The 12,031-nt window shown below is 38.3% G+C and overlaps 1 protein-coding gene across 1 annotated transcript; it reads left to right on the forward strand.

The window, feature by feature from the left end:
• The first annotated feature begins 315 nt into the window (after window positions 1-315).
• On the forward strand, window positions 316-4,818 carry MMP7 (matrix metallopeptidase 7). Its single transcript, XM_051779875.1, has 6 exons — window positions 316-686; window positions 1,207-1,430; window positions 1,535-1,683; window positions 3,295-3,420; window positions 3,951-4,112; window positions 4,652-4,818. The coding sequence occupies exons 1-6, from the start codon at window positions 579-581 to the stop codon at window positions 4,672-4,674; spliced, it is 792 nt and encodes a 263-aa protein (XP_051635835.1). The 5' UTR covers window positions 316-578; the 3' UTR covers window positions 4,675-4,818.
• The last annotated feature ends 7,213 nt before the right edge of the window (window positions 4,819-12,031 follow it).

Raw genomic sequence — 12,031 nt, forward strand, 5'->3', positions numbered from 1 at the left:
ACATTTAAAGAGCTCTATTCTGATTTCTGTGAAAACTGCAGAAACCTCTTAAAGTTTACTAAACTGGGCAGTGTTGTGCATGGTACTAAGGAAATGGCAGGAGTAATGGCAGCAGTTTCACTGAGACAGTGCTCGCATACATACCGTGTGCCTCTACACCAATTGATACAGGCAGGCAGCCAAAGGGCTGTTACAAAATACCTTTTCGTATAAGGAACATGGGAGAAGCTCGGTAAGAAGTGATTACACAGTAACTGTACTGATAAAGTTACAGAAAGAGAACTTCCCCGTGACTTTGTGGTTTCACTACTGGAATAATATGAAAAGAGAGAGACAAAGCTGGCTGCTACCTGTGACGTGACATCGATGGGGAAGTTGCAGGAAAGATTTGTTTGATGTGCTTTCATTTACTTCTTAGAACAGTGATGACATTACATCAACACCACCAAAAAGTGAGTCACATATGTAACTGCTGCTTGGACCTATCAGGATCTATATAAGCATTTTTAGCTGTGGTCTTGGGAGACAGAAGGCAGACCCTTTCTGCTGCAGCAAGGCTCCTTACCAAGCTGGGCACCATGCAGTACCTCCTACTTTGTGCTGCCATCCTCCTACCTGAGAGTCTTGCTTTTCCAGTACACATGAAACTCGAACCATGGAGCAACGTAGACCTTGAGAAAGTAAAGGTATGTTATCAGGGGAAAAATATAACTGCATGATGAATAATCTGATTTTTGATTCAGCGTCTACATTCCTTTCCTATCTGTTTATGTTGTTCTTATTTTACATTACCACAACAGTTTTTGCAGAGATGAAAAAGAGCAATTTAAACTTGCTGACTAGCTTAGACATCCTAAGTCCAACTTACAAAACAGACCAAGTTGCAATTGGTAAATAAAAGGGAGCAGGTAATTTTTAAAACATCTCAAAAACTTTATGTAGACTGTGTTGGAAGGCTGTAGATTTGAATGCTCAGTAAACTGTGTTTACTTTAAAGGATTTCTTGCTTACAATGCTTCATTGCTATTGCAATTCTTTTTATATATGTTGATTTATACTACAGAGAGAACAGAATTTGGTGAACTGAAATGGGAAGGAAAAATACATGACTGTAGGATGATGAAACAATTCAACCAAATATAAAATGCAATTATCAAAACTTCACAGTTATATGTAATAATTTTTATTTTCCTTCTCTTCTTCCAGGTATATCTTGATAAATTCTTTCCACTTTATCCAAAAACAAAAAGCTTAACCATAGAAGACAGAATTAAAGAAATGCAGAGGTTTTTCCACCTGACTGTAACTGGAACATTAAATACAGAAACAGAAGAAACAATGAATCTGCCCAGATGTGGAATGCCCGATATAGCAGAATACCAAACATTTCCTGGAACTCCAAGATGGAAAAAAACACATTTGACTTACAAGTTAGTGATGTTTCGGTTTTACGATGAAAAGGGTTGTTTGTATTTAACTATGTGGGTTTCCTTCACACCCTAAATGACATTAATCTGTTTCCTTTTGCTGCCAGGATTGTCAATTATACTCCTGACCTACCCAGAAGGAAAGTGGATGATGCAATTAGAAAGGCTTTAATGGTATGGAGTGATGTGACTCCACTGAACTTCCAAAGAGTACAGAGTGGCCGTGCAGACATTGAGATTGGATTTGCACGTCGTGGTGAGAATACCTGTCATTTTTAAAATACAATGGTCCATATTTGACTTAAAGTATGTATTTTTATAGCCATAGTTTTAAGAAAGAACAAAGAGTTTGTAATTATATTGAAGTCTTCATAAATTTTATCTTCTATTTATCATGTCACCAAATTTGTATGCCATGATTCAGTTTTACTCATATGAAATCATTAGAAAATTCTTTCAGAGCCACGGCTATGAAAGGGAGAATTCAGCTCCAGAAAGAGGCATTTAAATTTAGATGTTCAAGGCTCTGTTTGCCTTGATAAATAGCGCAAACTAACAGGAAGAGCTCTGTAGAGCAAACCAGCACGTTCCAAAGATCCAGCCTCCACAGGCTGGATTCCAGCAGGTTAGGGAAGGTTTACTTTGGTCTAGATCTAGTATAGTTCCCTGGATTAAACAGCCTTCATCAGACGAGGTGTATTAGGTTTGGCCAAAGAGAGTATCTTCCGGTTGCTTTACACTCCAAGGTTGCACCAAGGTGCAAGACAAAGCATGGTAAATGGGGATGACCAGTAAAGTCACTTCAGAAGTTCGCTTGTGATCTGGAATATTATATGAGGCTAGCCATACCTTTAACTTGTGCCTGGAACCTAAACTGACTCAGCTTAGACAAAATAAATGTCTACTTTAAGGTTATCTGACTTGTTCTCTAGATCCATTGACAATATTTGCTAGAGCTCCATTGACTATAAATGAAGATCAGACACCTTGGCTGGCAAGCAGATGATTGCATATAAACACTAAAATGTCCAAAGCTCCTATGTCATTGATGGGAAGGATATTATGTTGCCATAAAGAGGTGACTTAATGTGACAGTCAAAGTGGGAGGCGATCCTGCAAACTGGAATGGGTTTTATTCCATTGTCACACACTAGGATTAGGTTTCTTCTGCCTGTGTTAGCCCTGCCCCAAGGTCCCTCCACATGGTCCTGGGGAAAGGGGACAGAATGGCATTTGAGTCCCCAAATACTCCTCAATAGAGTTAGAGACTACTGTGAGGTAGGAGGAAATTTTCAGACTTGGTACAACTCTTGTACAGCTCTTGCATTCAAGGAAGGAAACAGTAATATTCCACCCGCACTATGATAGAAGTGGATAATAGACCATACCCCAAGGCTGGGGATAAATGAACTTAGGAACATAGTTATCTATTCCACATCACTGTCTGACACTAAAATCAGTGCAAGTGAGAATGTCTACGACTAATGTTGCCCAGCATTTTTCAACATTGAAAATGTTCAGGTCTTTGCAATGCTGTCAAGCATTAAATATTTATTCTGAAATAATCCCTGATTCCTGCCTCAGAACCACACTTCTGACAAAGGCTCAGAAAAAAAAAAAAATCAGCCCTTTCTGAAACATAAAGCAGTCTGAACCATCAAATACAAGTTTTGAACTTAAGTCATTAATTTGGAGAGCGTTTCCTAAACCTTGCTTCTCATTTTCACAACCTTGCTGCCATTGTAGGATTTTTTTTAAGGATGGGTAACCAACAAAACTAGCAAAACCAAGCAACATGCTTCAATTTGATGAATTTAAATATAATACCTGATGTCATATGATGACATTTATTTGTTTTCAAATGCAGAGCATGGTGATGGACATCCTTTTGATGGAAGAGGTAACACACTAGCCCATGCATTTGCACCTGGAGAAGGGATTGGTGGAGATGTTCATTTTGATGAGGACGAAAAATGGTCAGAGATCAATCAAGGTAAAGCCCACATGTGTGCATGAAGGGGAAAGACAAATATTGCACATGTTGGAAGAACATAGACACAGGAAATGTTTTCCATAACTCTTTACACTTATGCACAGCTTCAATGACAACATTTGTGTTCTTTTCAACTACCTTTCCAAGTAGTTGTGCTTCATTATGATTAGCAGCTACATAACGCCTGCTCTGTCCATATTTTAAAGCACTTTTCACAGGTTAAACAAGGACTATGAGCCTCTGTTTTCTACATAAATCATGAAAAAGTAAATTGACCTGCTTGCAGGATTAAGGCTGACTATAAGCACAGTTGGAAAGGGAGTCAGTCTCTAGATGCGTATGCAAAGGATCAGTAATGTTTCTATAATATATTACAGTTACATAAGAAAGTTCAGCAATAATGGATCAAAACCCTGGGGTTTCATTCCAAGATGAATGAAAGATACAAATTCTCCTGCTATTTCAATTCATAGTATTCTAAAAAGAAATGCCATACCTTTAACATACTTTTCTCTGCTTCTGTGCTGAAGAGGTTAATTTGTTCCTTGTTGCTGCTCATGAGTTTGGCCATTCTTTGGGACTTGCTCATTCAAATGTCCGTGGAGCTCTGATGTACCCTATCTACTCATATCAGAACCCAACAACCTTCAGACTTCCAGCGGACGACAGGCGAGGAATTCAGAAGTTATATGGTAAATTCATTGTGAGATTTGATTTTCAGTATAAAACCTACTGGGGTACAGTTTTAACTACTCTCCCTGACTGTAAGGGCCTCATCATACTACTAAAAAGAAAGAAGGGGAACAAACTTGAGAAAAACACATTCCTGCATACTCCATCCACTGTGTGTCCTCTGTAATGTGTCCCCACGCAACCAAGGGGTGACAGAGCAGCAGTGCAGTGGTGGGGCACACTGTCTTTCTGCACACCTACATATTGCCAAGTAAATCCTGTGGACGTTGTTCTGCAAATTAGCTATTTCAGTGAGTGGGGCTACTGGCAGGAAATGAGAGATACTGTGCCACTTAACAAGTTAAGTGAAGGCAGAAACTTCACAGCAGTAGGGGGAATATTACTAGAATGGACCCCACAAGGCAAACTTTGCCAGCTTTGCTTTTCTTTAGGCACCACCTTCCTCAGGGCATGCTAGAGGAACACCAAGAATAAAACATCATTGTCTGAATTGTCAATTTCAAGTACAGTCTCAATGTTTTGTCCTTCTTTTCCACAGGGAAAAAGTCATCAAACTCTTGAAGAAAATGCTTAGCAAAGGCCAAGGAATTCACATCTCACTGTTTTGGTCTTTCAAAACAATTTAAAACTCCTGGCTAATTAAGGCAGTAAACTCCTGGGTTGCACTTTGTCTCCCTGAATTTTTATTTTGATTTATTTGTACCTTACGCAATTTCACCTAACAATAAAAAGAAGTTTAAAAAAAACCCCAAGCATGTATACTCTGTTTTCAAATGTTTTCATTTTTCTTCTGGCGTTTAACTGGGGGATTAAATAACTCCTGCATGCATGATAGACAGTCAGACAAATATCTTTCCGAATAGATTTACAGGTACCTAAAGAGCCTGTGTGCATTTACTAATGTAAGAACAAACCCTCTTCCTGGCTTGCTTTCAGTTCCCATGCATGTTCTGGCACTTCATAGTACATACTGCTGCCTCCTCAGAATCACAGTGTGCTTGCAATATGGCTTAACATAAAGGAGGTCTCCACAGTGATTCCTCTGGTATGGCCTGGGATGCTTTCCCAAAGGGAAAAGCTTTTCAGCTTCATGTCCTCCCTGGCTTGCCAGAGGAGCAGGTTTGAGAAGTAGTGTACTGGGAATCCCATTGTCCTCTGTGATATTCCAACATCTCTTAGGTATTTTGAAATTAAAAGGGAGAAAAAAACCCAAAAACCAAAACAACAAACAGGAATTCTCCTTCTCTCCTGTGAAAGATTAACACCACATTTCCAGAAAACAAAAATGAGTACAGACAGGTATAAACCTGTGTTCACAGAATATCACAGAATATGGTAAGTTGGAAGGGACCCATAAGGATCATAGAGTTCAACTCCTATCCCTGCACAGGACCATCCTCCAGTGTCACACCAAGTGCCCAAGAGTAAACACACACAGCTTCTCGCTTACTCCCCCAATCTCTGCCCCCCTCAGTAGGATGCAGGAGAGAAATCAGAAAAAAAACAAATTCTGCAGCTTGAGATAAAGACACTTCAATAGCAGAGAAAAAGAAGGGAAAATAATAATAATTACAATATACAAAACAAGGGAGGCACAATGCAATTGCTCATCACCCACAGAGTGATGTCAATGCAGTCCCCAAGCAGAAGCCCATGGCCAGCTTTCCTCCCAGTTTATATGATGAACATGATGACATGATATAGAATATCCCTTTGATCAGCTCTCAGGGATCGGCTGTTCCAGCTGTGCATCCTCAGAGATTCTTGTCCACCCCTATCCTACTGACCAGTGGGGTGGAGCGAGAAGCTGTAAAGTCCTTGACTTAGTTTAAATGTTCCTCAGCAATAAATAAAACATTAGTGTGTTATCAACATTATTCTCATGCTAAAGCCAAAACACAGCATATGTATCAGCTACTAGAAAGAAAAAATCTATCACAGCTAAAATCAGGACAATAACCCTAAACAGGACCCGAAACACATTCAGGAGACATAGCAATAGGATCATGCTGGTTTGAACATCCTGAGGATATTAAAACTCATCAAAATTATCGAGGTAAAATGTGTAATTATTAATAGTTTCCGACAGATGGCTCCCAATGCACAGAGATGATGAGCACAAACAGCTGCTCAGTCTTACAACCAGAAACTTTACCGTCTCATACGCCAGTGTTACACAGTATAGCAAAACAATAATGTTAACCTGTTCCTCAGAGGTGATAAACGGCACAGCAGGGAACATGTACGGCTTACACAATGCGGCTTGGAGAACACGCACAGCAACTCTGAGAGCAAATAAATCAACATTGTGATCACTGACTATTAAACTAATACAATGAATACTTAAAACAAATTTGTTTCAACATGCTCTGATCAGATCTGTTCTTATCTCAAACCTTCATGCCTCATGTTTAGTGCCAAAAAGGAACGACACTGTTTAACCCAGCAGGTAATTAAACATCACACAGCTGCTCACTCACTCCAACCTCTTCAGTGGGATGGGGGAGAGAAATGGGAAAAAAGGTAAACTTTGTGGGTGCAGATAAAGACAGTTTACTAGGACAGAAAAGGAAGGGAAAATAGCAACAAACAACAACAACAATAATAATATAATAATAACTGGCCAGCACAGGCGGCAGTGAGGCTTGTGTCTTGAAGGATGTACGTCAGACAGGCAGCAGTGCCAAGCTAGCATATCCACGGCATGTGAACTAAAGTAAGAGCCAAGATTATTGTCTTCAGAGAGGGCAAAGGTACACTGATGAGCTGTCAGCAGCATCTTATTTCTTGTCGAGCTCCTGTCGCTCTTCCATTCCCATACAGGACCTCTCCTTTGGAGAAAACGGCTGCCAATGGCACACTTAACCCCGCTCACTAGGTGTGAATTATGCAGTATCTGCCTCCACCTAGTGGTACAGCTCGGCAAACTGCACTGATGTTACACCCTGTTGTAAAGTGCATTTTACTCGTCTACAAGCATACAGCCAGTACTACTATAGATACCATGCACATGTAAAGGATAAGCTTTATTTCTGTTTTAAAAACGTCACAGTTACTACCCTATAGAAGCTATTATGGGGACTTACCCCATCATTTAGATATCCTGAGCCTAATTCACCAACACGAAGTGATATTCTGATAGGCCAATGTCAATATCTGCGACACCTGGTATTAACAAGGGAATAAGACCTCAGGAGAATAAAATTAATTATATCAGCTACAATTCAAGCCTTAACAATGTATATGAAAGCTGACACACATAAAAAGCTTACAGATATGCCATGGGAAAGACTTGATGAGCTGCAAAATTACAATTATGGCCTGACAGAGTAATGTTCTCTTGACTTTTCCTTCATAGCGTTAATAGCAAATTTAATCCAATTTGAAGATGCATTTTCTCTTATCTTCTTTATATATTCATAAAATATAATTTTATGAAATTATATCTTCAACAAAACCTTCCTCAAACAGGATGTTCTTAGTGGTATCATTTTGATATTTTCAGTTTCAGCAATGCCAATCTGAAGTAACTCCATTGATATCAATGGAATTAGTTTGGATTTATCTATAAGAGTAAAAATGTTAGCAAAGGAGAAAGTATTATCTGTTTTGATTATTGCTACAGCAGGAACCACCACAAGCCAGAGAACTATAGATAATTACTGTTTATTGGAAAAGGCTGCAGAAAATTATTTGGGGTGAAAATTGTTAGTGTTTTTTGTCAGCCCTAAAAAAAAGGTTCACAGACAATGAAACAAGAATCATAAGAGAAAAGCAGCATGCTGCCCTGGTATATAGGAAAATATGGAAGTCCACCCACATCAGGAAAACAGAAGACACTAGAGGAGTTCAATTTGGCCACATGAAGTCATCTGACAGAGCTGCTATACTGAGTGTCGTGAGATATTCATTATTTCTTGTATCTCAAAAAGCAACATACTCCCAGTTAAATGTTGTGGGAGATTTTAAATGAAGAAGGATATAGGTTTTTACCTAGCAAACAATTCAGTTGTCAAATTCACTAACAGGATATTCACTAGTGCTGGAGACTTTCAAGTTCACAAATGGAGTCTAGAAAGTTTAGATATATTTATGTAGCCTAACAGCTACTAAACATGGTGGCAAATGGTGTCTCACTGTCTTGCTGAATAACAAAGGAAGAATCAACATAAATTTACCCAATTTTGCTAACATTGCAAATCTTGCTACAGGGAAGCCAGAATAAGGGTTGCATCAAACATTTTACTTATTGCTTCACACTAGGGATCATGTGGAACTAGTTATCTACCAAGAGTTTTAAGTTCTTTTCAGAATCACTGTCCCACCATTAAGGGACACGACCCTGCCCTAAAGGCCATGTGAGGCTGAAAGGGATCTGTGGTTCTACTGTGGGCTTTCTCTAGATGAAGTATTGCACTCAAAGCAGAGGTATCTAGGAGTAAAGTAAGGTTGTGCCAAAAAAACAGTCTGCATTAAACACCAACCTACACAGTTCAGGCATGAATTACAGAATACAGTACATTGGCAAAAGCGTTTGTCCATTCCATTAACTGCCGTTTGTGCAAAAAATCTGAAGATAAAATGTAGTCTCTGATGTTAAATATCTTTTATTTCCAACTACAGGATAGTGTCACAGTAGTGTTCCTGATTACATACTACTTCTGACAAATAATTCACTCAGAGTTCAACCATTACTCTGAAATCAATAGTTCCCCAATAAATAATCAAGTTATTCTTTACAAAATGAGATTTGCAGAAGATCAAACACAATGTTCTTGTCATTTGTGATTGGACATCAGGATCAGGAACAGCCTGAATCAGTACAGTCTCATCTTCCCTTGAGGGGAATCGTTCTCATTATAATCATAGTATTTATGACTAGCAGAGCCTTTCTTTCTCCTGATGGTTACACCAACAACTGGTAGCAGTTAAGGATGAAAGGAAAAAATATTGCAAAATATATTACAAGACTGCCTAGTGTTACTTTAATGTTCCCAATGTTGCTGTATTTTTTAATGTTTGGGGGGAAATGCAATATGAACTGACATTGCTTTAAAATAGAAAAGTATATAATAATGATGCTTTTGTTGGTAATTGGGCTTATCACAAACATTTTTGCCTCAAGCTTCTTTTAATATTTTCTACCAGTTCTAATACGAATGGAAAGAGGAGTAGAGAAGGTGAGAAAGAATCATAAGGTGAAGAATGCGTTTAACTTTTTTTCTCTGATTATATGTTTTCTTCATTCTTACCTTCAGTGCCAGAAATAGGAATGAGGATTGATTCTTTGCATAAAAAGATTTAAGTTTTTATGTCCTGGGAATGAGAACTCAGGTAATAATTTCAGTAGAAGTCAAAATGCTGGCGCAGCTCTAATAATGGCACAATACTCTTTTAAGCGTGCCTTAGCTTTGCAAACAAAGTTCATTCACTTAGAGTTCTCCCTGAGATAATTTTTCAAACTATTAGATGATTATCCAGTCCTGATGTAAAAAGATCCAATTTTTATTTAGCAGTGAGTAGAATTCTTTATGGGAATAAGGAATATATCAGGTTTTATAAGAAGGCAGAATGATTAAGGAAGAAATCTCTTCTTTTACTCGTGTTTGCTATGGTTACAAAGCAGAATGTTCATATCATATCACTATCAGGTTAAATTCCATAGTTCCAACAGCTCTGAGTTCATACACATTACAAATCATGATCAAGATGATGGATAAATATTGGTCAGTATTTTCCACTGAGCTATTTGCTCCCACAGTATGATGTCTACAGCTCAGAAATACTTTGAATGTGAGATGCTTTGTACATATTCCAGGTATGTAAAGTGAGGAATGGGACCACCTGTTTTGGAGTCTCTGCTGCTTGCTAGATCAGTTTAATCATTTTTCCATGTTCTCTCACACAGCCTTTAAGCATTAGAAAGCCCACACAAATTCCACCCCCCATTACATTGCACATTTTCATATTTTGGTTGAATGTTGTGTTTCAACAAAAAAGTGCTTAGGAATCCAGTATAATTATCTGGATAAGCATAACTTAAAGCACTAATCTTAACCTTTGCATGCTGTCTTCCTGAACTATTTATTGCCTTGTTATCTCTTAGCTTTAATTTGTGTTGTAAATCTTTCAGTTGTTAGCTGTGTTTTCATCATGTTTATACAATATATTAAAATGATTGGCCCTCAGTTCTGTTTAATTGGCCTCCTTGTTATTATAGAAGAGGTAGCAGTATAAAATAATATTCTCCCCTCTCCTAAAAATTAACTACATGCTAGACTTTGGAAACACTTACATAAGTGGTAATCAGATTTTTGCTTATATCTCAGTTACAAATGCTACAGATCTTAGATGTCTTAATTAAAGTTCTCATGGGTAACAATCATTAGGAATCAAGATGACAGTCAAGCAGCTGCCCTAGTTAATACACTAGTTTATTTAACAACCTAAAAAATCACCTAGCAAGAATTTCATGAATACCCTGGAAGTGTCAGATCGGACCAAGCACATTGTTTTAAAAAGGACCCTGTGTCTAGAGTATTTTCATCAACCTGACTGACATTCCTTCAGGTAGCCCTAGCTTTTGCACTTCACTTGAAAAATGTTGACTCTATTTTTCTTTGAATAAAATACATTCCAGTGCAATCTACTTATTGATTTTGAAAATATCACAGTTCTTTCACACCTTCAATCCCATTTGTCACTCTTGAGATCAAAGTGGGGTTTTTTTCAAGTAAAGTATGCAAAGAATCTGCATAAAAGTAAATAGAAGTTTTATAAATCAAACCTTAAGTGCTTAAATGCACTTCTTATTTCAAGCAGTAATTTAAAAAAGTTGAAGCAGAAACATCATCTGGTAATTTGTACTACCAGAGAGGTACAAACAGTGAAAGTTACATTATTCCCTGTTGCTACTTTATGTCTAGGCTATGTCTATAAAACACAGAAAAAATACCATAATTACTTCAAATTTCATTTCATGTATCACATGATATAAATTGTGCATTCACAAGCTGATGTGTATCATGCACAGCCAGAGATGCTTCAAGGTATACCTTCTTCAGCATGGACTTATCCTTGGGCCACAATCCCTTCCATACCCATGGCCATAGACACTTTGAGTGTCCTGTTCTGATGAGGACTTAGCCAGGGCTACAAGTATTTTGGGATGTCCTGCTTTTGAGTGGATTCATCCACAGGTCACAGTCCCTTTGACTCAAGATCCCACTGGAGTTCCAGCCTGTCCAGTACAACAGCAGTGATTCTCTGGACATCTGCCAGCCCAGACACATTTCCTTGCTGCTATCAAAGTGTTCCCAGGCACAGCAGAGTCAGATGACAAGCATCACAGCACTACAGCGAGCAGAGAAAGCAAAAAGTGGCCAGTAATAAGCACTGGGCTCTAATGTACAGTCAGGCAAGCAAGTCCCATGGCAAGTGCAGGAGCCTGTCAATTAACAGCTAAATAGCAAGAACAGCTATAAATTCAATCTCGCACATTCCAATGAAATAAGCCATTATCTCAAATCCTTCGAGCCCCACATTGGGTGACAAAAAGGATTGTTGTCGTTTAACCTCAGAGGATTCCCAGGAATTTTTGTCAGCAAATGACTCAAACAAAAAAAATCAGATTAAGAGAAGATGGACGTACAGGCAAACACAGTGAGAAGCTCAGATATCTGAAAAAGCTTTCTCAAAGTATGAAGAGTTATTGACGCAAAACAATTTCTTGTGATATTGTTTTTTTGCCTTTTTGAGTCCTGCAGAACATTTTTTCCATTCAAATGAAAGTCTCATATTTCACCCTCACTGGTTTATGAGAATGTGCTTTCCAGCTACTTTGTGTCATTGTTACAGTATTGGCCCCTATGTGCCAATATTGTGGTGCTCACAATGAGCAATGTATCAAAACTCCAAA

Source organism: Manacus candei, unplaced genomic scaffold (assembly GCF_025592945.1).
Source record: "Manacus candei isolate 608988 ecotype Guabito, Panama unplaced genomic scaffold, ASM2559294v1 h1tg000014l, whole genome shotgun sequence".
Classification (NCBI taxonomy): Eukaryota; Metazoa; Chordata; class Aves; order Passeriformes; family Pipridae; genus Manacus; species Manacus candei.

What these genes read in the sequence shown, in the direction of transcription:
- MMP7 (XM_051779875.1), top strand. Translation starts at nt 579, where the DNA reads ATGCAGTACCTCCTACTTTGTGCTGCCATCCTCCTACCTGAGAGTCTT. An exon ending in AAAACACATTTGACTTACAA is followed by an intron (nt 1,431 to 1,534) that starts GTTAGTGATGTT and finishes TTTTGCTGCCAG; the next exon opens with GATTGTCAATTATACTCCTG. An exon ending in AGGAATTCAGAAGTTATATG is followed by an intron (nt 4,113 to 4,651) that starts GTAAATTCATTG and finishes TCTTTTCCACAG; the next exon opens with GGAAAAAGTCATCAAACTCT.